General features: G+C 63.1%; 1 protein-coding gene across 2 annotated transcripts; it reads right to left on the bottom strand.

Annotated features, from left to right (window-relative positions):
* Positions 1 to 371: 371 nt before the first annotated feature.
* Positions 372 to 24,941, bottom strand: CTTN (cortactin). 2 transcript variants are annotated; one of them, XM_058662691.1, is made up of 16 exons: positions 24,920 to 24,941; positions 20,567 to 20,653; positions 20,396 to 20,469; positions 17,890 to 18,019; positions 15,124 to 15,234; positions 14,340 to 14,394; positions 13,762 to 13,872; positions 11,307 to 11,417; positions 10,895 to 11,005; positions 8,844 to 8,899; positions 5,129 to 5,198; positions 3,898 to 4,109; positions 2,268 to 2,354; positions 1,833 to 1,923; positions 1,330 to 1,401; positions 372 to 511 (listed from the first exon to the last, which is right to left on the bottom strand). In XM_058662691.1, exons 2-16 carry the CDS (start codon positions 20,651 to 20,653, stop codon positions 375 to 377), a joined length of 1,515 nt encoding a protein of 504 aa, XP_058518674.1. In that variant the 5' UTR covers positions 24,920 to 24,941; the 3' UTR covers positions 372 to 374. The 2 variants fall into 2 exon arrangements, with proteins under 2 accessions (XP_058518674.1, XP_058518673.1); XM_058662690.1 differs by lacking the exon at positions 24,920 to 24,941 and adding an exon at positions 22,142 to 22,212.
* Between the last annotated feature and the right edge of the window lie 778 nt (positions 24,942 to 25,719).

Raw genomic sequence — 25,719 nt, 5'->3', positions numbered from 1 at the left:
TCTTTCTCAAAAACCACAGAGCCACACCACGCCTCCCTCTGTGGACAGCACCCTGGTGGGGACCACATGTGTGGCCGTGCCCAGAGGACCACAACAGCACAGGACAACATGCACAACCAAGCCAGGGAGGACCGAGGGCCCACACAGCTGCACAGGACAGTCCATTGGCAAAAGAAACAAAAAGAAAACAGCTTAAATGCGTGAAAACAATGGTCAAGTCTGCTGAAGGAACGTGATTATAATCTATTAGCAGATCTCGTGGCGCACACATTACTGAAGGCGTCAACCACAGCATCACATACAACAGCGACACGAGTACCCCCTCCTCACCATCAACCCCCAGCCGCGCGGGAGAGGGCGGGCTGCACAGCGGGCTACTGCCGCAGCTCCACGTAGTTGGCGGGGAAGAGCCCGTACCTGCCCCTGCACACCCCGCGCCACCAGCCGTCATCAATCATCTCGATGTTGGTGATGATGTCATCAGGGTCAAACGAGATTTCGTCATCGCCCGCTGTGGGAAAGCATGCAAGGAGAGACGCTGAGATGCCTGTGGCCCCGTGTCCTGCTTGGCCACTGAGCAGGGCCACCCACACCCTGCCCCTTCCCAGCCCAGGCCCTGGTGGCTCTGCTTCCTCAGCCAAGGCCCCATCTACATGGGCCAAGGTCGTTACAGAGCGGGGGGCTGGAGAGGGCGCCATGCTGTGTGGGCGACCACGGGCAGCAGCCATGGCAGGGCGCTGCCTCAGCGTGGCTGAACCCACAGAGGTGGCAAGGCAACAGGTCCTAGTGACGGTGGAAGGCGGGCCTTGGTCCAGCCCCGCCATTTCACCCCACAGAATGCCCACACGCTGCCAAGGAGGCCTGCATGGCTGAGGTGACAGCGCGCAATGCAACCACAGTGAGACGCACAAACCCCAGGGGTCCCGGAGCCTTCCTGCCCCCAGAGGACAGGCTTGGCGTGGCCCTGAAGGACGGGGCCCGGAGCCTTCCTGCCCCCAGAGGACAGGCTTGGCGTGGCCCTGAAGGACGGGGCCCGGAGCCTTCCTGCCCCCAGAGGACAGGCTTGGCGTGGCCCTGAAGGACGGGGCCCGGGCCAGGCCACAGGGCTGTGGTCTGTGGGTGGAGTGTTGGGGGAAGACCGTTCCCTAGTCCTAGGATGCACACATACTAGGAGGCCATGGGGGATGCGTGTGGACACACACGACGTGTGTGTGTGTGTGTGTGGTGTGCGCGCACACTGGAGTTCTCTGAGTTTGGATGGCTCTCCTCTAACCCCAGACCACACCAGGGTCACTCAGGTTCCAGAGGCGCGCCTGCTCCCGCACGTACCGGCTTGGTAGTCGTAGAGGGCCGTGGCCGTGGTCCCGAGCGTGTCCTCGTACTCGTCATAGGTATTGTCCTCTGCAAGGAAGGACAGGGAGCTGAGCAGGAGCCAAGGCCCAGTGCACAGGCCCACCGCACCTGCCAGGCCCCAGGGCACAGCAGGCGCCCCACAGACACGTGCCCACCGCACCTGCCAGGCCCCAGGGCACAGCAGGCGTCCCGCAGACACGTGCCCACCACACCTGCCAGGCCCCAGGGCACAGCAGGCGCTCCACAGACACGTGCCCACCGCACCTGCCAGGCCCCAGGGCACAGCAGGCGTCCCGCAGACACGTGCCCACCGCACCTGCCAGGCCCCAGGGCATAGCAGGCGCCCTACAGACACGTGCCCACCGCACCTGCCAGGCCCCAGGGCACAGCAGGCGCCCTGCAGACAGACATGCAGAGCATGGACTCTTGCAGAACACGGTGAGGGGTCTCCCCAGGATCCCCTCAGGGAAGGCACGCACCTGACTGGTAGTGGCCCTCCGAGCTCTCGTCGACTGTGTCCGGGCCCACGAGGTCGTCACAGCCCGGCTCTGCTCGCAGTGAAGCAGCGTCCTGGAAGGGCAAGGGGACACTTTGTGTAGCCAGGGAGGCTTCCCAAGGGCAACAGCCACCCAGCCACACCATCCCCGCCCTGTGGAGCTGCTGTGCCCACTCCAGGTAAAGCCACAGGCACAGTGAGGGCGGGAGGCCAACCCAGAGCCACACTCGGCCACCAGGGTCCCCTCTGAACCACTCAGCATCAGCAGCTCACTCCGGCAACCAGTGTCCACCTGCAGGAAGTGGAGCAAGCAGTCCCCGCAGTCACACTGACACCTCTGGACCGGACAAGGGCCTGCTGTGCCCAGAAGCCTGGTGTCCGGGGTCACACGCTCATCCCAGGGGTTAGCAGCACCCACCTCATAGATGGGGCTGGACGGCAGCCTCTCTTCCATAAACTGAGGACTAGGAGATGCTGGCGGACTCTGCTGGGCTCGGGTTTGTTCCTGCAATCAAAAACACTCTGGCTGGTCATCCCAAAGGCGGCAAGGTGGCATGTGGCTCACACATCCCCAGGCCTCACTGCCAGGACCACAGAGAGGTGGTGGCAGCATGGTGGCCGATGTGGCTGCCAACACCGGGACCTCAAGCAGATGCTCCCAGTCAGGACACCCAGGACCTGCAGGGGTCAGTCTATGTTTGTGGGAAAGATGTGGCGCTCTGGCCTACAGTGAACAAAGTGGCCCCAGAGCCGCTGCCATCAACCCACAGATCCTGTGTGTGTGCGATCCTTTAGGCAATGGGACTGCACTTGACCCAAGGGGTCTGTGATAGGGCCTGGAGTGCCCGATGGGCCCTGCCATCAGGGCAGGCACTGGGCACAGTGGGTGAGCCACCAGCTGGGACAACATCACGCCACCCCACAGTCCAGGTCCTCTGTGTCTGAGCCAGCTTCCTGCCTCCCTGGGAGGCAGCAGGTGACAGCTCAGGCCAGGGCCCCTGCCACAAGGGAGAGGGCAGGCGGAGCTCCTGTCCCTGGGCATCTGCTGGGACCAGCTCCAAGTGCTGTGGCCTCTGGGGAGTAACCCAGGGGTCTGCTCATCTCTCCAGCTTTCAAACACGCTTTCTGCAAGCTGGAGGAGGCATGCAGGAACCGTGATGGGGAAAGGGGCAGGGGAGGCCGGGAGACGGGGAGGCTGGGAGACGGGGAGGCCAGGAGACGGGCGCCACAAGGGCCGCTGACCTCCGTGCCTGAGGGCACATGCATGGGTTTTGGCTGTGGGGTTCAGCCGTGCCTTCGGAGGCAGCACCCCACACATGGCACAGGACCCAGCAGTTCTCGCCAACTCTCTCCCCGGTCCGCCCTGGCCCGGCACCGGCCTCTCCGAGTCACGGGATCCTGGGTGCCCAGAGGTGCGGGCAGAGGCCTCCATTGAGTCTGCTCTCAGCAGAAGCCCCAGGCACGTGTGAGTGCCTGGCTCCTGGGGCACACCTCTCCCGCCCAGAGGGCCCAGCAGAACAGTCCCTTGGCAGCAGGGAGGGGCTCCCGAGCTGGCATCAGAATTCCCAGCCAGAACACGGGGCATAGGGAAGTGCCCGTGTGTGTGAGCGCTCCGCAGCTCGGGAAAGCAGCCCCGTGCCAGGGGCTACAGCAGCAGAACTATTTAATTACTTGTCCGACTCCGGGCGCTGGCGCCAACAGGGGTGCTCCTGGCTGCAGCCTCACCTGCCTGCCTTCCCAGCCACACTGTGCACACCTCCTCCGGCCATGGGGTCCTCGCAGCCCCACTGCTGCTGAGGCGGGGACCACCCACACGGACACAGAGCTTCCCAGTGTACCAGATGGCCTCAAGGGCGGCACCCAGATGCCACTGCCCCACGGCTCCCAAGAGCCTTGGCAGAAGCCCTGGCCACTCTGCAGAGCACCCAAGGGTGCCCCATGGGCTGCAGCACGGCAGGTATGCCTGGAGCAGTCCTGGCACACCCAGCTGTCCGGGGTAGCTGCAGGGGCGCTCAGGGGAGTCCCGACCCCGCGCACCCTCCGCTCACCTCCGACCTCTGTGCGGCTTCCTCCTGCTCCTGCCGCTCCCTGGCCAGGCGCTGGGCTCGCTCTGCCTCTGCCTTCCGCCTGTCCTCCTGCTCCTGCCGCTCCCTGGCCAGGCGCTGGGCTCGCTCTGCCTCTGCCTTCCGCCTGTCCTCCTGCTCCTGCTCCTTCGCCAGGTTCTCAAAGTTAGCTCTGATGTTACTTGTCTTGCTGCTCACTGCAGAGGCAGAAGAGGCCACCTCAGGACACCGGGCCACTTCCCTGCAACCACATGCTGGCCAGCCTCAGAGCGCGCTCGGTGGGCCTGAGCAGCCCTTCACCCACACGTCACACCCGCCGCTCACTCAGGCTGAAAGATGCCAAGGCCACTTCTGCATGCGTGTCTGTCCCTGGAAAAGCAGTCACACCACACTGACACACACACAGTCACACCACACTGACACACACAGTCACACCACACTGACACACACACAGTCACACCACACTCACAGCACACTCAGACCAGCCACACACCAGTCTCACACACGTCACACATCACTCACACACACTCAGACCAGCCACACACTGTCACACTCACAGACACACAGTCACACATCACTCACACACACTCAGACCAGCCACACACCAGTCTCACACACAGTCACACTCACTCACAGTGAGTTGTCACTCAGCCCTGAGAATACACAAGGTACTGCTACTGCGCACGAAAGCCGATGGCGCCTCAAGGAACAAACGCTCGGACAGTCACTTGGTCTACAAACAAGCCGCTGTGTGTCCCGGAGCGCGAGGAGTGGGCCTTGGGGGAGTGCCCGACAGGCTTCACATCAAGTGGTCACTACACTCTGCCACCAGTGGGAAAAATCAAAGTCTGGGTTGGCAAAGCTACCACCTGTGAGCAGCTTTCCACACGAGCACTGCCTCTCGTCTCCAGGGCCCCACTCCCTGCCAGCTCCCTGCTGTGGCCGGGGAAAGCAATCAAGGATGGCCCAAAGCCTCGGGACCCTGTACCCAGGGGCCACACTGCTGTGCCCCAGGCACAGGGCAGCCCCCCTCGGGCCCCAGCAGTGTCCTGGGAGCTGCGCACCCCCCACCTCGGGCCCTCAGTAGTGTCCTGGGAGCTGCGCACCCCCAGGCACAGGGCAGCCCCCCTCGGCCCCCAGCAGTGTCCTGGGAGCTGCGCACTCCCAGGCACAGGGCAGCCCCCCTCGGCCCCCATGCCCCGGCACCTGTGCTCACCAAGTTCCACAGGCACAGTCTTCTGGTAGGCGGAGGACACCTTGGTGACATCTTCAAAGCTCGAGGCATTCTGCAAAGCAGGGCAGGGTTCAGGAAGGCTCCTCCCTCCACTCCTCCGGCCGTGGCTCCTGCATGCGTATTCCACCCAAGTCCTCCCCCACAGGCCCCTGACACACTGGTGACCACGAATCAACATCAGAACAGAACAGGCACAGCGCCTCCAGTGCTCAGGCGCCGCCCTGGGCCCTGTGTGCCTCCCGCCTGGCCCGGAGGGAGCTCACGTGCGCAGCCCTGCCGGCCCGGGGCTCAGAGGCCCATCCGCTCCACCCTTGTGTGGACAGTGATGGCCGCGGCGCACGTAGAGGCCACTCCCGTCCCCGGAGGAGCCCCGGCAGTGATGGTCTCGGTACCACCTCAACCTGACCTCTGGCTGTACAGCCACGGGCAGTGGGCTGCACCCTAGTTTCTCTGCTCTGTCCTGGACAAGCTGTACTGGGACTTTCCTGATAAGCACCTCTGAGCAGTCAGGTGTGGCCCACATTACCTGCCAGCCGTGCGTGTTGAACGTGACCCACTACGTGACTGGAGGGTCCAAAGAGACAGACATGCCTTCCAGCCAACTGTCAGTGCTGTGCCCTTCCCTGTCTATGCAAGTCTGTGCTTGCTTCACAGTAAATGGACACACCCCATCAGACGTGTCCGGTGGTTCCTGCTGCTGAACACCGTCGTCTCACTCCCTCGGTGGGCGTGGGGGGCTGTGGTCAGAAACTCCCGAGAACCCCTGGGTGGGGTGGGCGTTGGGGGCCACTGGTCAGGAACCCCCGAGAGCCCCTGGGTGGGCATTGGGGGCCACTGGTCAGGAACCCCCAAGAGCCCCTGGGTGGGCGTTGGGGGCCACTAGTCAGGAACCCCCGAGAACCCCTGGGTGGGGTGGGTGTTGGGGGCCACAGGTCAGGAACCCCCGAGAACCCCTGGGTGGGGTGGGCGTTGGGGGCCACAGGTCAGGAACCCCCGAGAGCCCCTGGGTGGGCGTTGGGGGCCACAGGTCAGGAACCCCCAAGAACCCCTGGGTGGGCGTTGGGGGCCACAGGTCAGGAACCCCTGAGAGCCCCTGGGTGGGCGTTAGGGGCCACTAGTCAGGAACCCCCGAAAGCTCTGGGCTCTTCAACGCAGCCCTGCAGCTGGCATCACCTTCCAACCAGGAGGCAGGGCAGAAGCAGCAGGTAACCAGATGGGCACCCTGAGGTCCAAGCAAAATCCAACCCTTCCCTAGGCCAGGCAGAGTGGCCTTAACCACCAGAGTTGGGCTCAGCGCCACCAGTTTTGGCCTCGTCCCGTCCTCTGCCACTGGCCCAGAGGAGCCAGGAGCCTCTCTAGACCCGGCCATGCCAGTACGCCAGCTACTGGGCACCACGGCTGCCACCCGCGACCAAAGCTCTGCGCTTCCCAGCCCTGATCCTGCAGTGGCAGAAGGGCGGGGCAGGAGGCGCAGGCCGGTGGCCGCTAAGGGCCCTGCACCGCCTCCCCACCTTCCCAGGAGGTGCTCTCCAGGCAGCTACCCAACTGCACAAGGCTGCTAACAAAACCTTTCAGCAAGAATTGTACCTACTCGGCAATCCCGTCCACAGTGGGCAGGGCCAGTGTGACAGGCCGCCCACCCACTTGCCCGCAGCCTCCCCTCCTCACACTCACTTCCTGCCACCAGGGAGGCTGGCGTGCTCCACTCCATCTGCAGGGATGCCCCCCCGGTCCATCTGGCTGCCCGTTCTTCCTCACACCGAGACCCTCTGCTCCTCATATCCAGCAGCCTCACACCCTGCCACGTGCCCTCAATCCCACCGGGGAGGCAGGACAGCCCTCCTGTGGGCCAGCAGGGCCTTCTGTCCCAGACCCCAAACTTCCGCCCGTCCCAGGTCACCCCCTGGGCTGCCTCACCCAGGAAGCACCCATGACCTCAGCGTCCGCCTCTCCCTCCAGCTGGCCTCCGTCTCACGGCACTCCGGGTTCGCTCAGGCCCGGGCAGGCTGGCACCTCGGCCAATGCCAAGCCACAGTCTTCACGTCAGCTGGGATCTGCTGGCGCTCTCCCTGGTCTCCACCACCACAGGGACCAATGAGGACCCCGTCCCTCAGGGAGGGCCCAGAGCTCAGCAGGGGTCCCAATGGCACCCCCTCATCCCAGGACCCCACCGGCCACTCATCTTTGAAAGTGTGGCCACAGCCCAGGCAAGAGTGACGGTCCTTGGTAGGGCCAGGAGAGACGGCACAGGGCAGCACCTCACACATGTCCCCCCATGGCATCCCCATGGCCAGCACTGACCACGGACTCCCGGGGGAAAGGAGCCTCTCAGCTGCGGCCTCAAGGCACAGTGTCTGACCTACAATTCTTCAGCCTTAGCCCACGAGGCCCACACAGATTACACGGCCCACGTGGCCCACACAGATTACATGGGCCACACGGCACACAGATTACACGGCCCACGTGGCTCAGATTACACAGCCCACACAGATCACACAGATTACACAGCCCACACAACTCACAGATTACATGGCCCACGCAACTCACAGATTACATGGCCCACGTGGCCCACACAGATTACAAGGCCCACGCGGCACACAGATTACATGGCCCACGCAGCTCACAGATTACACGGCCCACACAGCTCACACAGATTACACGGCCCACGCAGCTCACAGATTACACGGCCCACGCAGCTCACAGATTACACAGCCCACGCAGCTCACACAGATTACACGGCCCACGCAGCTCACAGATTACATGGCCCACGCAGCTCACAGATTACACGGCCCACACAGATCACACAGATTACACGGCCCACGCAGCTCACAGATTACATGGCCCATGCAACTCACAGATTACAAGGCCCACGCAGCTCACAGATTACACGGCCCACGCAGCTCACAGATTACATGGCCCATGCAACTCACAGATTACAAGGCCCACGCAGCTCACAGATTACAAGGCCCACGCAGCTCACAGATTACAAGGCCCACGCAGCTCACACAGATTACACGGCCCACGTAGCTCACAGATTACAAGGCCCACGCGACCCACACAGCCCATACACCTTACAGAGACTACACGGCCCACACAGCCACAGAACCCACATGGCCCACAGTCTACACAGCCCACACGGCCCACACAGTCCATGAACTCAGTGACTGGGGCCAGTGTGGTGGCAACAGGCTAATACTCCTCCTGCCACATCTACATCTCCTGAGGGTGAAGGCTGAGAGAGACACCCTGGGGGCAGGGCGGGCAGCTGAGAGCTACCGGCTAAGCAGCCTCCTGGCTGCTCCGCTCCTCACCCAGCTCCTGGAAAGGAAGAAACAAGACAGCCGCACACCTGGGACACTGCCATCACTAGGAACAGCAAGATGCAGCAAGTGGCTTCCACTGGCCCAGCCCTCGTCCCAGGGGCATTTTTGGGGAGCACTCTGTGTCCCTGCAGTGGCCATGCCTTCTGAGTCCATCTTGTGTGCAAGTGGCAGCCTCGGACCCCTGCAGCCATGACCGCTGCCTAAGCTGATGTCACTGTCGTCCCACACTCCCACACTGGCCGCCGAGCGTGCCTGGGCTCTGGCCTGGCCTGCAGCAGCACCCGAGCTGCACGGCAGCGAGCCACGCCTGGCCTCGGGAGCAAGCCCAGCACACATGCAGAAAAGCCCGGGAGGCCTGGGCCGGCATTGCTCACCTTATCCATCCGATCCTTCTGCACGCCGTATTTTCCCCCAAATCCTTTGGAGTAGTCTGAAAGGTGGTCAAAGACAGGGTCAGTGCGAGCCAGAGCCGGCTGCAGGCTGGCAGACATGCCAACAGGCCCGCAGCAGCCAGCAGCAGCCAGCAGCAGGAAACAGGAGCCACCGGACGGCAAGTTCTGCGGCAGCCGCACCCTCAGCACACAGGCAGGCAGGCAGGGGCCGTGGGCATGCGGCAGCGGGAGGCGAGCGGGAGGGCACGGGGCAGGCCTGGGCCATGCAGCACTCGGCTGGCACAGTCCGCACACCAGCAGGGCCCACTCTCGTCTGCTTCCTGGGTGCTGCAGTACTGGGCACTAAAAGAGCCTCGGTCACAGATCGGTTCAGAAACAAACAGCGCTACATGGAACATCTCCCAGCCACACATCCACGCGGCCGCCCCCGCACAGGCCCAGGCCTGCAGGGACCCTATTCAGGACAACGAGCTTAGCAGGAACTCTGGAAAGGGCGTGCCATGAGGACACCACACGTGGCTTCCCAAATCCTTGGCATTAAAATAAATGTCTTCTCATTCTGTTCTCCATGAACCTCATGAACTCTTCAAAGGACCTGCAAACCTGCGCAACAGGAAAACAGCCCCTGCGCTCCCAACACAGACAGCTAGTGACCTCCCTGCACACCGACACACACAGCAAGCCTCCCAGCCAGGCCTGCAGGCAGACAGCACCCGGCCACGGCCATGGCCACCCTTGCGCTCCAGGCCTGCTGTGCTTAGGCCACTGGAAAGGCAGAGCCACATGGCTGTCTCCCTCTCGGAGGCAGTGGGACCTGGCCTGGTCACAGTGACATAACCAACAGTAAACTACACATGCACAGCAAGCTGTGAGACCAGGGTCCCCAACCCCAGAGCTGGCCACATTATGGGAGCTGGGATGACAACCAAATCCCAAGGTCACAGCAAGAAAACGAATGGCAGTTCAGTTCCAAGTTCACTTCTCTCAAGCATAAAACTGGTTTTAAAATACCCCCAGCTGGGTCGGCTCTCTGAGTACTAGGTTAAGCCTCTATCTATGGGTGTCAATTCGAGCCCTGGCTGTTCCACTTCCTGTCTAGCTCCCTAGTAATGTCATGGGAGAACATCAACAGGTGGCCTGAGTCGGCAGGCCCTGCAGCCACGTGGGAGACCCTCGGGCGGCTCCTGGCTCCTGGCTCCGGCTCAGCCCAGTTCTGGCTGTCGTGGCCACCTGGGGAGTGAACCAGCAGACGGAGTATGTGTGTGTCTCCTCCTCCCTGTGACTCCACTTTTCAAACAGAAATTCTAAAAATCTTAAAAGAAAAATTGCCCAGAGCCCTGGCCACGGCAGCTGGCTGGCCAAGGACACTGCACTGGCGGCACCACGGTGGCCCGAGTCTGTGCCCCGAAGGAGGTGGGGGCGGGCTCGTGCTGGACCGCTCGTGCCTCTCAGGCTGAACACCGAACCCGCCTCTGAAGCCAGGCTTATCATCTGAAACTCCACAAGCGACAGTGGGGAAGAAAACCAAGAGAGGAAACACACGTCGGGTTGGACTCGTACAAGCAGCTGGGGTGACCAAATCTGTCCTTCCAGCAAGCGGGGCCCGGCGGACCCCACCCCAACTCAGACACACACTGGACGTTCCTGCCGCAGCCAAGGCCTGGACACACGCTAGGAGCTGCGTCCTGGACAGCTCAGCCAAGCCACTCCACGCTGCGAGGCTGCTCGGGGGCCTACCCACGCTGCAGACAGCGGGCGTCTCTGTGTGGAGAGAGTTTCGTCAGAGGCAAAGGGGCCCCGCGGTGGCCCGGCCCCACCCCGCCAGAGGCCACGGTCACGCGGCCTGCTCTTGAGGCCCCCAGGGATCGCCCAGGAGGCCCTTGGTCTCAGTGGCCTGGCACGCACGTGGTGCATGAGCAATGCACTGGCACGGGGCCGTGAGACCACAGGAGGCACGGGACAACTTGGAAAGGTGAGGACAAAACAGCCCACGCATCAGGTGACGCAGGAGAACCTCGACAGGCCGGACGTACCTCGCTGGGATTCGTGCAGCTGCAACTTCTCCTGGTGATCCCAGCCCAGGGCACATTTGTCCTGTCTGTCTGTCTGCACGCCGAACTTTCCCCCGAACCCTTTCACGTAGTCTACAGACACAAGGACAACCAGCATCACGGGGGCGCCAAGTCCCAGCGCAGTGCAGTTAAACACGCACAGCTCACCCAGCCCAGCCCCTCCCTTCCAGGCCCCTGCTAACACTGCGCCCAGGAAGATGCCCTCAGCTGCACCCTCAGAGTGGACCCTGCAGGGGCTCCGCCTGCGCTCGGGGCAGACGAGGCCGTCTGGGGTACACCCCACGGCATGGGGCCAAGCTCCGACGTCTACCCGAGGTTGGGTAGCCTGACCTCACCCCCTGCGCACACCTGCCCCGCAGGCAGCTGCAGGTACCTGTCTGCGACTCGTGCTTCTCCGTCTTGCCTTGGTACTCGAAGCCCACAGCACTCTTGTCCACCTTGTCCTTGTCAATACCGTATTTGCCACCAAAACCTTTGGAGTAATCTGAAAACAAGAAAGTGGTATTTCAAAATCAACCATGAATGGGGCCAGTATAGTGGCTCAACTAGCGAATGCTCCACCAGCAGCCCCTGTGGGCAGTACTTTGTGCCCAGCTGCCCCACTTCCCATCAAGCTCCCTGCTCGTAGCCTGGGAGAGCAGCAGAAGACAGCCCAAAGCCTTGGGGCCCTGCACCCGCTTGGGAGACCCGGAAGAGGCTCCTGGCTCCTGGCTTCGGATCAGCTGAGTTCCGGCCGTTGCATGCATTTGGGGAGTGAACCTGCTGATGGAAGATCTTTCTGTCTTCCTACTTTGCTATAAATCTGCCTTTCCTATAAAAATAAATCTTAAAAAAAAAAAAAGATCAGCCATGAAGCCAGTGTGGAGGCTGAGGGTCTCTCGGCCTTGAGGAAGACTCACTGCTCAATGTGGTAAATGTGCTCCCCAGGCCTGCTCTAAGACACACAACGAGACACAATATCTCCCAGGACAACACAGAGACAGGCAGACGCAGGAGCTCAGCCAGTACAGGCGAACATGCAGAGGGGGGCAAGGAGGCCCCTCCAGCAAACGGCACACATTGGGGAATCTTCTAGAATATGCCAGCTCTATTCTCTCAAAGAACCAGCCTCTCATGGATACGGCAATGGTGTGAGACACACAAAGCAGAACCTGCAAGAGGGCGTGGAGCCCCGCCGGCCCAGGCCCCGGGTGCTGGGTGCAGCCGAGGCAGCCCTGGAGCTCCATGCACCCTCACCCACGGTGGGGTCTGTGCTGGGCCAGGGGAGGGTCGAGCCAAGCGGGCAGCCCAGCAGGCAGCACGGGTGGGCTCCACGGCAAGCCAGCCAAGGCCTCGTGGTGGGGTTAGAAATTATTTCCAAATGATGATAATTACTTTTAGGATCTGAAACATATGGGTGGGAGCCATGGCATACTGATTAAGCTTCCAGCCGCAGTGCTGGTATCCTACACGGGCACCAGTTCAAGTCCTAGAGACTCCACTTCCCATCCAGCTCCCCGCTGACACGCCTGGGAAGGCAGCAGAGGATCGCCCAAACGACCAGGCTCCTGCACCTGCATGGGAGACCCCAGGCCCTGCTCTGCCCAGCCTGGACTACTGTCATTTAGGGAGTGAACCAGCAGGCAGGAGATCTCTGTCTCTCTTTGCTCTCTAACTTGACTTTCAAATAAAAATAAATAAATCTTTAAAGCAAAAATTGAAACATGCCAACAATGCAAGCCAAGGGATGGCAACCCACAGCACGACCGGTGACCTCCGGGACAGCTCAGGAGACCCACCCAGCAGGTCCAGCAGGATTTTAGAGCCAACACACATGGACCCAGCAACTCCACATACAGGAGCAGATTCCTCCAGCCAGAGCTCTGAGGGCCAATCGAAAGCAGCGAGTGTCCGCTCGAGCAGCAATGTAGGGCAGACAGAACCCTCCCACAGCAGAGCGGGCCCTCTTTCTGCACCGAAGGCCCCACAGCTTCAACACGCAGGGGTCTGCCCACAGGGAGGGAGGCGGCGGGGCCATGCAGGGGTCTGTCAGCAGGGCCATGCAGAGTTCCACCCATGGGGAAGGAGGTGGCGGGGCCATGCAGGGGTCTGCCCGCAGGGAGGAAGGCGGCGGGGCCATGCAGGGGTCTGCCCGCAGGGAGGGAGGCGGCGGGGCCATGCAGGGGTCTGTCAGCAGGGCCATGCAGGGGTCTGCCCGCAGGGAGGGAGGCGGCGGGGCCATGCAGGGGTCTGTCAGCAGGGCCATGCAGGGGTCTGTCAGCGGGGCCATGCAGGGGTCTGTCAGCGGGGCCATGCAGGGGTCTGTCAGCGGGGCCATGCAGGGGTCTGTCAGCGGGGCCACGCAGGGATCCGCCCACGGGGAAGGAGGCGGCGGGGCCATGCAGGGGTCTGTCAGCAGGGCCACGCAGGGGTCAGGGGTCCGCCCACGGGGAAGGAGGCGGCAGGGCCATGCAGGGGTCTGTCAGCGGGGCCATGCAGGGGTCTGTCAGCGGGGCCATGCAGGGGTCTGTCAGCGGGGCCATGCAGGGGTCTGTCAGCGGGGCCATGCAGGGGTCTGTCAGCGGGGCCATGCAGGGGTCTGTCAGCGGGGCCACGCAGGGATCCGCCCACGGGGAAGGAGGCGGCGGGGCCATGCAGGGGTCTGTCAGCAGGGCCACGCAGGGGTCAGGGGTCCGCCCACGGGGAAGGAGGCGGCAGGGCCATGCAGGGGTCTGTCAGCAGGGCCATGCAGGGGTCTGTCAGCGGGGCCATGCAGGGGTCTGTCAGCGGGGCCATGCAGGGGTCAGGGGTCCGCCCACGGGGAAGGAGGCGGCAGGGCCCAGCCTCACCTTTCTGTGACTCGTGCTTCTCCGTCTTGCCCTGGTAGTCAAACCCCACGGCACTCTTGTCCACGCGGTCAGCCTGCACGCCATACTTGCCTCCGAAGCCACTGGAGTAGTCTGAGGAGACAGCAGGCGGTCAGGCCAGGAAGGACGCACGCAGCAGCTCTGGTGGCCCTGAGCCGTGGCTGCTTCGCCTGGCACCCTGGCGCACCCTGAGGCGGCAGGCCAGTGGGCCAGGAGCCACGGGGCAGAACCGGCCAGGGGACGAGCCACTGCTCCAGTCACGCAGGCTGGCTCACGCCCGTGCTCACGCGGCAGCTGCGTGCAGCCAGTCTTCTGAGCGCAAAGCAAGTGCCCAGGACACCTCCCCTCGCAGAAAGGCTCAGACCCCAAGGTCACCGCCAAGGTCAAGGCCACGCTTGCAACACAGGATGAGAATGCAGCCAACCTGGCTTCCACCCTTGGGGAGCGGGCTCCAGTGAGCAGACTCTCCGGGAGCAGTGTCAGGGTGCCCACCGCCTCTTGCTCCCCACCCGGGCAGGCCAACTGCGGCCACCAGCTCCTGCCTGCCCGTGCCCGCTCACCTTTCTGGGAGGCATGCTTCTCCGTTTTCCCCTGGTACTCGAAGCCAACAGCAGACTGCAAGGGACCCCGGGAAGGAGAGAGAAGCCCATGGTTTGCTGTTTATTTATGTCTTCAAGCAGTAAACCAGACAGCAAGAGGCAAGCACAGAGGCTGTCACCCAGTGATGCTACTGCACCCAGGTCCCCCTCGTGGCTGGCAGGAAGGCCCCCAGCTCGCCACCCCAACACGGGGTGAGGCAGCCCCAGGAGCAGCTTCGTACGCCTCCAAAGCGATCTCTGAATCCATGAAAAATGTGAAATTTTGGAAAACATGAACCCTGCTATTTTTGGGGGGTTCCCCAAGCCAATTGCAGGTCAAATGAAGACACTGTTACCTTACATGTCCACACCATGAAACAAGCCCCGAAGTGCTGTGGTGACCTGCCGTCCCAGCACACGGCTGGCTGCAGGTGACGCAGCTGACGCACTGCGGCCACAGCATGCCACACCGGATCTGCTGTCTTAGGGACAGCCCCATCAGCCGCATCACCTTCTGTAGGATGGACTCGGCCCGTGGCCTAGCTCCCCCCCATTCACAGAGGAGGCGACCCGCCCTTGCTGCCCCGCCCTGAGGGGATCCACAGCGTGTCCTGGGTCCACCTGAGGAGTGGCCGGCAGGCCCCCGGGCAGTCCCAGAGTGAGAGCGCAGCCACCAGCTGCCCTGAGGGCCCAGTGGCAGCTGTGGGGCGGCCACGGTCAGCACAGGAGGCACCAGGCGCCACAGGCAGCCCCCGCCCCCACTCACCTGGTCCACTCGGTCCGTCTGCACCCCAAACTTGCCCCCGAAGCCCCGGGCCGAGTCAACTTGAGAGCAGTGCTTTGACAGCTTTGCCTGGTACTCATGGCCGACGGCGGACTGCAACAGGGCCAAACACGCAGCACTGGATGTGTGCTCCACGAGCACGGCCACCCCAAGGGCCCCAGGGACTGGCCCTCAGAGTGGCTGCCAGCCCTCGTGCCCCAAAGGCTACCCCTGCCAGACACCCTGAAAGAGCAAGCAGCCCAACCAAGGCTAACACACGGATGTTGGCAACACTGCCTAGGGAGAGGGCGTCACCCTGTGACGGTCAGCACACACAACACTCTGCACACTGTGACCCCAGTCAGCACACATAGTACCCTGCACACTGTGACCCCAGTCAGTACACACAGTACCCTGCACACACAGCACCCTGCACACACAGCACCCTGCACACACATACCCTGCACACTGTGACGGTCAGCACACACAGCACCCTGCACACTGTGACCCCAGTCAGCACACACAGCACCCTGCACACATGGTACCCCTGTTGTCAGCCAACTCCAACACACATACCACAGTCACACTGCACCTCTGCTGAGCAGGCACACCAAGCAGGTACAGTGTGCTCACTCTAGGGTCACAAGCACCTCGCCCTCCATAAGCACACAGGCCTGGGGCCCTTCTGCTCACTGCGTGGCCCTGAGGCAGGGAGGAAGCCAACCCAGAGTGGCCAGCAGGCCCCCCACTATGAGGTCAGCAGAGCACAGCCACTGCCCAGGGCCTTCTACAAGGAAGATCTCCAGCCACAGCCACGGCTGTGTCACCACGACATCTCCAGCTGCCTTTGTGTCTTAGCCGCCCAGCGCCGCGCTGGCCACAGACCCCCTGCCCCTAGAGTCCTGCCTGCCCAGGTGCGCGTGCCCATGTGGTCAATGAGGACAAGAAGCAGTCCACCTGGCGGGTGCCCCAGACGTGGCTGCCTGCACACTGAGAGCCGGTCCTGCACCCAGGCAGTCACGCAGGCTGGCCCAGCCCAGCCCAGCAGGCCCTGCAGGGTCTATTCGGCCCTAACGAGTCAGCAGGTGCCACTCCACACTCGGGGGCTGAGGTCCTTCTTGCCTTTGCCCCACCCTGGCACTGAGGGCAGCAGTGGACGACCAAGTCACATTCGCCCAGGGAACACTCAGTGACGGAGGCAGCCAGCCACAGCCTCCAGCGCCTAAGCCAAGCCCCACCGAGACGCAGCAGTGAGAGGCGGCCCTGACCAAGGTCCTCCTGGAGGCTTTCCAGTGGAAAGAAGCCACGAGCATTCCAGAGCCACGGCCAGAGCCAGCTTGCCAACGTTTCCAGCTATAAACTGGATTCATCTGCCTCGGACCTTACACTAACAAAATGACCCGGAATTGGAGACGCTCTCGCCCAGGCTGGAGGTTGAGGGCATCGGGGCTGTACTGCGGATGCCGTGGAAACACCCAGGGAGGCGGAGAGGCCAGCAGGCCAGCCCTGCCCGCCTCCAACCCACGACACCCGGGACACCGTGCTCCGAGCTTGGAAGCCAGCACCAGGGCTGGATCCCCGGCTCACTCTCACACCATCCCAGGGTTCTCCTGCCACGGTGCAGGCCTGCCGTCCTGAGCAGCGTATGGTTCTGGTGAGCCCAAGACCCTGACTGCGTGGCAAGGGCCCCACCTCTCAGTTCCCCTCCTGCCCTAAACACGCAGGGATCTGCCCACCCACACTCCCCAAGCTGGCATTCAAGAGGCCAGGGTTCATCCTTCCCTGCCATCCCTCAGCATCAGGACGTCTCTATGGAGACGGTTCAAGGGATATAGGAAGGCTCTTCTGGGGTTTGGGACATGCCCAGGCCCTCTCTGCCAGCCTGGGGAACAGGGCGAGGCACGGTGTGGCTCACTGTGACACACAGGGTCCCTGCAGGTCCAGCTCAGACATTCGATCTGACCCACATACGAGGGCAGAGGTTTGAAATTACCAACCAAAACCCAACACCATCAGCCCATCCCTCCCACTCACAGACAAGGCAATGTGGTCAGGCCCGCAGGACTGCACGTGGCTCAGACCCAGGGGCAACGGCCTGCCAGGCCAGGAGAGCTGCACTGGGCAAACACAGTGCCCAGCCTTCACCACCAGAGCACAGCGTCCCATCTGGGCCTTCGATCACTGTCGGTCTGGGACTCAGGCTCCAGCTGGCCTGGCCTGAGAGGCCGATCCATGTCCACAGACCCTCAGACACAGGAAGCGTGCCTGGCACAGCCTCAGCACCAGCGCTACACTCGGTGATGGCTGATGATGCTGAAGGTGTCAGCGCTTCCCCTGTGAGGGGACGAGGGGACAGGCAGGTCTCTCAGGTACAGTCTGGCACAACCTGGGCTGCCAGCTGGCACTGTGGGCAGTGGCGACAAGACCAGCAGCAGCCAAAGTGCTTCTGCCCCACAAAGCCAGGAGCCGCCCCCAGGGTCTCCCTACACTCGTGACGTAGGCAGATCTCACCCGGACACCTGGACTTCTACCTGCTCTGCGCCCTCAGACCGTCCTACCTGCCATGCATCCCGGGCCCACCGGCCCAGCCCACCCTGCCCACCACGCACCCCAGCCCCGCTGGCCCAGCCCACCCTGCCTGCCACGCACCCCGGCCCAGCCCACCCACCCTACTCTGCCCGCTGTGCACCCCAGCCTGCCCTGTCCACTGCTCACCCTGCCCGCTGTGCGCCCAGCCTGACCTGGGCAGACACCATTGCCAGCACCCACCTTATCCATCCGATCTTGTTCCACGCCAAACTTGCCTCCGTAGCCGTGGGAGGCCTTTGGCCCCGTTTCCAGTTCCTTCTCCTTGAGGGTCTGGTGCTCTTGGAACACGTTCTCTCTCAGCTTGTGGATGCTGCGGGGAGAGGCCGAGGGACAGTCAGGGATAGGCCCGTCCCTGGCCTGCCTCGGGGGTGGGACAGGCTGGATCTGCGGCCACCTGCAGGGTCTCCCAACCTGGTGCCCAGCAGCCCTCAGAGTAGCACCTGGGACAGCAGGTCAGCTGCTGTTGGGGACCCAGTACCCCTTGTGCAAGCGCCAGGGTTTGCGTTCCAGTCTCATTCCCTGCCATGGAAGGCAGTAGTGACGGTTCAGACACCCACAGGGGGACTTGGAGGGAGCCGCAGGGCCCTGGCTTCAGCCTGTCCCAGCCCTGCCCACTGTAGGTGTCTGGGGAGTAAGCAGCTGGGACATCTCCTCCCAAGTGTTTCAAACAGGCAGAACTAATCTATGGAATAACACCCAAGGATCACCCAACGCCCTCCAAAGGCAGCTCCACCAAGACATGAACCAGGCACCCAGTGGAGCAGGCCTTCTGTCCCTCCCGACAAACGGCTCAGGAAACTGCTGGCATGGTCGGAGGCCCTACCCAGGGGACAGGGGGACACAGCCAGGAGCCCAGCAATGCCCAGAGGCCCTACCCCAGGGGACAGGGGGACACAGCCAGGAGCCCAGCAATGCCCATCCAAGGCCACAGATCACTTACTAAAACTATCTTTCATTCCACACCCACATGGCCAGTGGGACCCATCATGAGACAAGATCATGACATGCCAGGTCATGGGACAGCAGTCACCATGCCACCTTTGCAGGCGGCTGCCCCATCCAAGGCCACCGGGTCCACACCTTCAACACCACACAGCTACAGGAAAGCAGCCTGGAAACCACCCAGCTCCCCAGAGAGAAGGGAAAGGCCCCATGTCAGCGGCCGGGGAGCAGCACACGCCACCGCAGCCTGCTGCCCTCATCCCACCAGATGCCAGCCCGAAGCCTACCCCCTGCCCAGCGGGGCCAAAAACAGCCAGGCAGCTCCCACCTGCTGGTTCACTCTTTCGATGCTCCCCATAGTCAGGCCAGGGCCAGGCTGGAGACACGAGTAACTCTACCTGCATCCCCCACGTGGACCCTCCCTGCTGCCTCCCAGGGCCTCGGGGGCAGGAAGCTGGAGCCGGAGCCTGGAGCGGAGCCTGATTCTGTACCAGCAGGTGCTGAAGCCGTGGGCAAGAGGAGAGCTGAGAACTCGTGCTGGGCGGCATGCCCAACCCTCGGCGGGCACCCCAGGGCCCTACTGACAGGTACTGAAGTTGTGGGCAAGGGGAGAGCTGAGACCTATTGGGTGGCCTGCCTAACCCTCGGCAGGCACCCCAGGGCCCCACTGGTACTGGGTCCCATCTCCAGGTGCTCTCAGCAACCAGCCCCAGGACATCTGCCTGTGCAGTGGCTTCTAGGGGGCACTGGGATCGCCAGAAGGGAGCCACCCTCATGATTGAGCAGCACGAGGTGGGCTGTGCCCGCCTTCCGCACCACAGAATTCAGCCAGGCAAGCCGAGGCCCTGCACAGCCGTGCCATGGCCAGTCACTGGAGGGTGAGAGTGGGAGGAAAGATGCCAGCACCTCACAGCCTAAAATAACGTCTGTGCTTCCTGGCAGGAAACATGGCCCCCTCAAGCTGGCACTGTCAGTGCTGCGGGGTGCACTGGGAGAAGGTTCGCGCGGCTCTCCTACCCCAGCCACAGCTGCGCGCTCAGCTCATGGCAGCCAGCCGGTAGATCCCACCACGTCGTCCCTTCCCGACAGAGTCCGGAGCGCTCAGGTCCCACTCGTCCACACAGACCCCTCTCAACAGGGAACCTGGTGCCTCAGCAAAACCCCAGGGACGGGAGGCAGATGTTTCCAGAACACACACAGCTGCTAAGAGGTCACAGAACACATGGCAGCTACTCCCCCGATTTCACAGTACACGTGGAAAAGGGCCGACATCAAGAACTCTCCACAGCCCTCAAAGCATGTCTGTGCCAAATAGCTGTATGTGGGGCCGGCGTTGTGGAAGAGCCACTGCTGAAGCTCTCCCTGCGGGGAAGGCCAGCTGGGGTCCCATTCCCGCCCGGGCAGGCAGCGGATGACAGCTCTAGGACTTGGCCTGCACGCTCACAGGGGGCCCGGATGGAGCTGCTGCCTGTCACCTCCAGCCCAGGACCATCCTCCCCAGGAACAACCCAGAGCAGGGAAGGTCCTGGTCTCTTCCTGCCCCTTCTCTGTCATGCTGCCTTTCGAATAACACATACGTCTTCAATTACAAATGTATCCTTCATTGCATTCCCCCAAACCTGCTCAAGCACCAGAACAGCCTCTGGAGCGCTCCCACTCCTGGCCTCACTAACCACACCCGTGCGGCATGGCCCATGTCGACCCCAAGAGGTCACAGCACGTGAGCTCCCCGCGGGCTGCTTACTCGATGTGTTCCTGGTGCCCGGAGCCCTGCACGGTCTTGGCGCCCCATCTTTGCTCTTTTTCACTCACGTCATTCTGAAAAGCAAAGGAACTCATGACTGTCAGACACCCAATCCCAACAGCAAGCAGACGCCCAGAGCATCGGCCCCGGGACCCAGAAAGCCAGTCCTACCACGAAGTCGGGGTCCGTCTCCCAGTCATCAGCACCCGAGTCTTCCTGGGCAAGGGGCACAGTGTGGCCTGCCGACGCTTTCCACATCTGAAAGAGAAGCGTCAGTGTGTCCCATGCACCTGCCAGAGCCACGCCCAGAGCACCCGTGTGTGTGGGAGGGGTACAGACCCCAGCACTCAAGCCCCCAGACCCGGAGGACAGACAAGCCCTGAGGGGCTGTCACCAGCGCCCCTGGCACCTAAGTTCTCTGTGGGACATCCCCGGCACTGCACCCGGTGAATGTCCCACCGCTGCCCAGTCCCTGACCACAGCACCTCTAGCCAAACAAGCCCAGCCCCTGGGGGCGCCAGTGTCCTAACGGAGCCATTTCGGGGTGTCCTGTGTCATCCCAGAGCGTCCATTCTGAGCCGAGTGCGCAGTGACAGGCACACGGAGGGCGGCTCTGGCGGCTCCGCCGTCAACCTGGGAAGATTTGCAGGACGGAAAGCCAACCCTGCTTGCCTGCAGAGGTCAAATCTAACCTCTCAGGGGCTTTAAGGAAACCATGTATGAAAAGTTGGCTCACCTGCCAAGGAAATTACAACATTGCCAGAGCCCAGGAGGCCTCAGGAAGCCGGTGTGAAAGTGTGGCACTGCCAGGCGCACTGCCAGTGGCACCCCTCCACCTCAGGGGCACCGGAGCGCGGTGCCCAAGGCTCACCACGAGGGAACGAAGGTGCTCTCTGACCCACGACCCCACTTCAGGTCTCCTGGCCTCAAGTCTCAAGGCCAGGTTCAAGGGGGACGGAGGTGAAACCAGAGCCCTGGGGCTCCCATTCGACATGTGCCTCCTGCCTTGGTACCCCAGCAAGGAACCTGCCGTGGGTGGGGCAGAGGTGACCACGTCCCTGGCCCGAGGGCCACCTCATCGCCCACTGTCCCCCACACAGGCCCTGAGAACGGCCTGGACGGGCACAACCTGTCAGTTGAGCCCCGCCGTGCTGCTCACAGAGCAAGGGGAACGGCTGCGGCCAGCCCACGCCGCACGTGGGTCCTGCAGCACCCCGGCCCAGCCACTGAGGGGTTACACGTTGTAACCCACCCCAATCCTGCTGGAAGCAGCCCACAGTCAGCATGTGGCACTTCTCCCCACACACTCGCGCCCGTTCAACCTGCAGAAGGGCTGGACTGAGAGGCCGAGGGCGGGGGCACCTGCCCCTCCCGCCCAGAGCTCTCGGCCATCTCTCCTCTTTCCAAGCCACAGACAACACATCTTGTGTGGAAAGGCAGCACCCTTCCCTGTCCCCCATCCGCCAGGAGAGCACAGCAGAGCCCGGACAGCACACGGACAGCAGTCGGAAGAGGAAGGGCCTGGCATCCATTCGCGGGCAGGCCCACCCACAGGACAGTGCTGAGCGGCGGACCCAGAGGGCTGTCTCTGCCTATGGGCACTCCAGCGCCAGGGCCTTTCTGGAAGGCCTCGGAGACCTCCCACGCCTAACAAGACTACACGGCTCAGCACAGACCAGCTCCACGTGGCGAGTAACTGGGCCGACTCTCCTGCACAAACCCCGCCCTGCTGACTAACCCACTAACCTCGCCTGCTGCCGGCGTCCGCCTCGCCTCGTGGGTCCCTTGTTCTTGCTGTGAGCTGTAATTTCACGAGGCTACTAAGGACAATAAAATCCTATTACTGTGCAATGAAAGTGTAAGAAAACCCCTCACAGGGCCACGGGGCAGCTCCGGGGACGCGGAGCAGGCCAGGCCGAGACCGCAGCAGCAGGACGGCGCCTGGTTCCGGCCCCGAGCACCCCCTTCTGCCTTCCGCCCACAGGGCCGCCTGGACAGGAGAGCCCCTGGCCTCGCATGCAGGCGTGTGGGAAGCCATCGTGCCCTGCACCCCTCTTCTGCTGCCCCTGCCCGCCCGCCAGTCCCTAACCGGCTGCCGTAGGTGCCACCGGGGACGTGGCCCAGCAGTTATGTAGGTGTAACCAGTCTACGCCTGTGAAAACTCACTCAGGCAGCTGGGCTAGGCTCAAATCTGTGCTAACTCACCACCCTCTCTATAGTCTAAACCTTAAAAAAAAGAAAAATGACCGAGAAAGAAACGTGGGTATTTTGTGGACACAACTGTTACTTCTGGTGGGGCAGTGGGGAGGGGGCGCCTGTCCGAAGAAGCAACGGCAGGCCATGGGCATCGAACCCCTCGTGGCGCTGGTAGAATGCCTGGGACAGCGCCCACACCCCTGTCCAATGAGCCAGCAGTTCCACTCCTAGGCCTGTGCCCCACAGCAGTCGGGACAGCCCCATGGCATCAGCCAAAACCACAGGTCCAGCACGTGACTCCGCACGCAGAGGGCGGGAGTGGGGACCGGGCCCCCTACCCCATGCCATGCCACGCCACACACAAGGGGCCAACAGGGACGGCAAGGACACGAGTGGCTACCCCGGGCTGGCTCCCAGGCCGCTCACGGCGGCTGCACGACTCAGTGGATAACAGGACCAACAGGACGGGGAGACGCCGCCATCTGTAACTTATTAACTCAGTGAGCTCCCACCAAAAAGCCCCACGCCTCCCTCCGCACCAGGCGTGTCCCCTGCACAGGGAGCGCGTGCTCATCTTACCCCCAGCCACACTGCACAGCCCGCCCCAAGGCAGGAAGCAGCCAAGCCCCCGCGCCTGCTCCAGACGCGTGCCCCGTAAACCAGCTGCAGCCCAGGCCCCATAGCCCCTGCACCCCGGGCATGCTGGCAAACACTTCTCCAAGCAGGACTGACTCAAGGCCCTGCAGCCAGTGACTCAGGCACACCGCACATGGCAGGCTCGGGCAGTGCCCTCCCCCTGCCCCTGCAGAGAGCCATGCTGGGGGGCCCAGCTGGAGGCTACGGGCACCCCAAGGTGCAGGGGGCCTAACCCTGTGGAGGGCTCGGGCCATTGCAGCACTGTGCTCAGACCAGACCTCTCAGGGAGACCCTCCCATGCACCTCGCAGGGCCTTTCCAACACCGCCAGTAAGCAGCATGCTTCCAAATTTAGCGCTCCCCAACCAGCGGCAGCTGTGTCTACACTGACCTGGTTGCAAAGCCTGCCTCAGGCACAGCCCCACACCAGACCCCTCTGCCAGGACCCTCGCCCAGGGCCCTACCTGACCCTGTGACAGCAGACCACTCCTCTCGGACCCAGACCACTCCCTCTGCCCTCCCAGGCCACAGACCACTCTGTACAAGCCCCCGTTCTCACTCAAGCCCTCAGAACCCAGAACCTTCTCCTTGAATCGCCAACCCTTCCCTGGCGCCCTCAGACAACCGACTTCTTCCCAGGATCACTGCCCCTTTGCCAGCACTCTTGGGGGGACCGACCCTCCACCTCCCCCCAGACCCTGAACCTCAACTCCATCAGGCTCCTCACACACCCTCATCCACAAACCTCGTCCCAACTCCCCTAGGCTGCAGCCACTACCCATAGCCCCCTAGTACCATCAGACCCGCTCCCCCAGTTTCAGACCCCACAGGATTCCTTCAGCACCCCAGGGCCCGGTTCCCCTCAGTGCCCAGCACCCCCAGATCTAACCCAGCACTCCTAGCACCCTCAGCACCTCCAAGCCTCCCCCAGCATTCCCAGATCTCACACAGCACCGCTGAATCTCACACAGCACCCCTGAATCTCACCCCCAGCACCCTGGAATCTCACCTAGCACCCCCAGGCCTCCCCCAGCACCCCCAGGCCTCTCACAGCACCCCTGAATCTCACCTAGCACCCAGGAATCTCACCTAGCACCTCCAGGCCTCCCCCAGCACCCCGGAATCTCACCTAGCACCCAGGAATCTCACCTAGCACCCCCAGGCCTCCCCAGCACCCCTGAATCTCACACAGCACCCCGGAATCTTACCCCCAGCACCCCGGAATCTCACCTAGCACCCCCAGGCCTCCCCCAGCACCCCTGAATCTCACCCCTGCACCTCCAGGCCTCCCCCAGCACCTCTAAATCTCCCCTAGCACCCCCAGGCCTCCCTCAGCACCTCTAAATCTCCCCTAGCACCCCCAGGCCTCCCTCAGCACCTCTAAATCTCCCCTAGCACCCCCAGGCCTCCCCCAGCACCCCCAGGCCTCCCCCAGCACCCCCAGGCCTCCCCCAGCACCTCCAGGCCTCCCCCAGCACCCCAGGACCTGCCCCAGCACCCCAGGACCTGCCCCAGCACCCCCAGGCCTCCCCCAGCACCCCCAGGCCTCCCCCAGCACCCCAGCCTCCGCCCGCCTCCCCCGCCCCGAAACCGCAAGCGGAAGAGTGGTGAGACCGCCGCTTCCTTCCCGTTTGGGGACGGCGTCGCCCCGCGACCACAGCCCAGGCCCGGCCTCGAGCCTGCCGCAGCTCACCGTGGCCCGGGGTCTCGTAGTCCGCCCGCCGCGACCGGCAGTGCAACCGGCCTTGGACCCGCCGCCCGCCGCGCCCGGCCCCACTTCCGGCTCGGCGGGGGCGGGGCTCATCCGGGTCCGCGCGAGGCCCCGCCCTTGGGCAGCGCCGCGTGGGACCTGGGCGTGGAGGGCCCCGGGAGTGGGGGACCCAGAGAGTGGGGGACCCCGGGAGTGAAGGACCCAAAGAGTGGGGAACCCCGGGAGGACCCTGGGAGTGGGGGACCCAGAGAGTGGGGGACCCCGGGAGTGGAGGACACTGGGGAGTGGTGGACCCCGGGAGTGGAGGACCCCGATGTGGGAGTGGAGGACCCTGGGCGGCAGGCCCCTCTTGCGCCCCACAGGCTCCCGGGCTGCGTTGGCCGCACTGCCAGGCTCAGCCACTCCGAGGTGGCCGGCCACACACTGAAGGCAGTCACCCCCCAGAGGCCTCACTGCTGGATGGGAAGCGAAGCAAGCCGGGTTCAACCCATGGCACTGCCAGGCAAAGCCCAAGCCTGGGTGTTTGTTACAAAATGTGTGGGAGGTGGCAGGAGGTGGGGCCGAGGGAGGACTGTGCCAGTCCCAGCAGCTGCGAGGCACTGCCTCATCCAGCCCCCAGCCAGGTGAGCAGGTGCACTCAGAGAAGACTAACTGGCCGAGTGGGAGGATGGGTAGGACATCTGCGAACAGGCAGGGAAGGGACTACCAAAGAATTTAAAGTCACGATGTTCACGCACCCAGGCAAGCGTGCCTTACCTCGGGCCCAGCAGAGCACAGGTCGA

The sequence above is a fragment of the Ochotona princeps genome, chromosome 4, assembly GCF_030435755.1.
Source record: "Ochotona princeps isolate mOchPri1 chromosome 4, mOchPri1.hap1, whole genome shotgun sequence".
Taxonomy (NCBI): domain Eukaryota; kingdom Metazoa; phylum Chordata; class Mammalia; order Lagomorpha; family Ochotonidae; genus Ochotona; species Ochotona princeps.
This window is presented reverse-complemented; position numbering and strand designations above follow the sequence as displayed.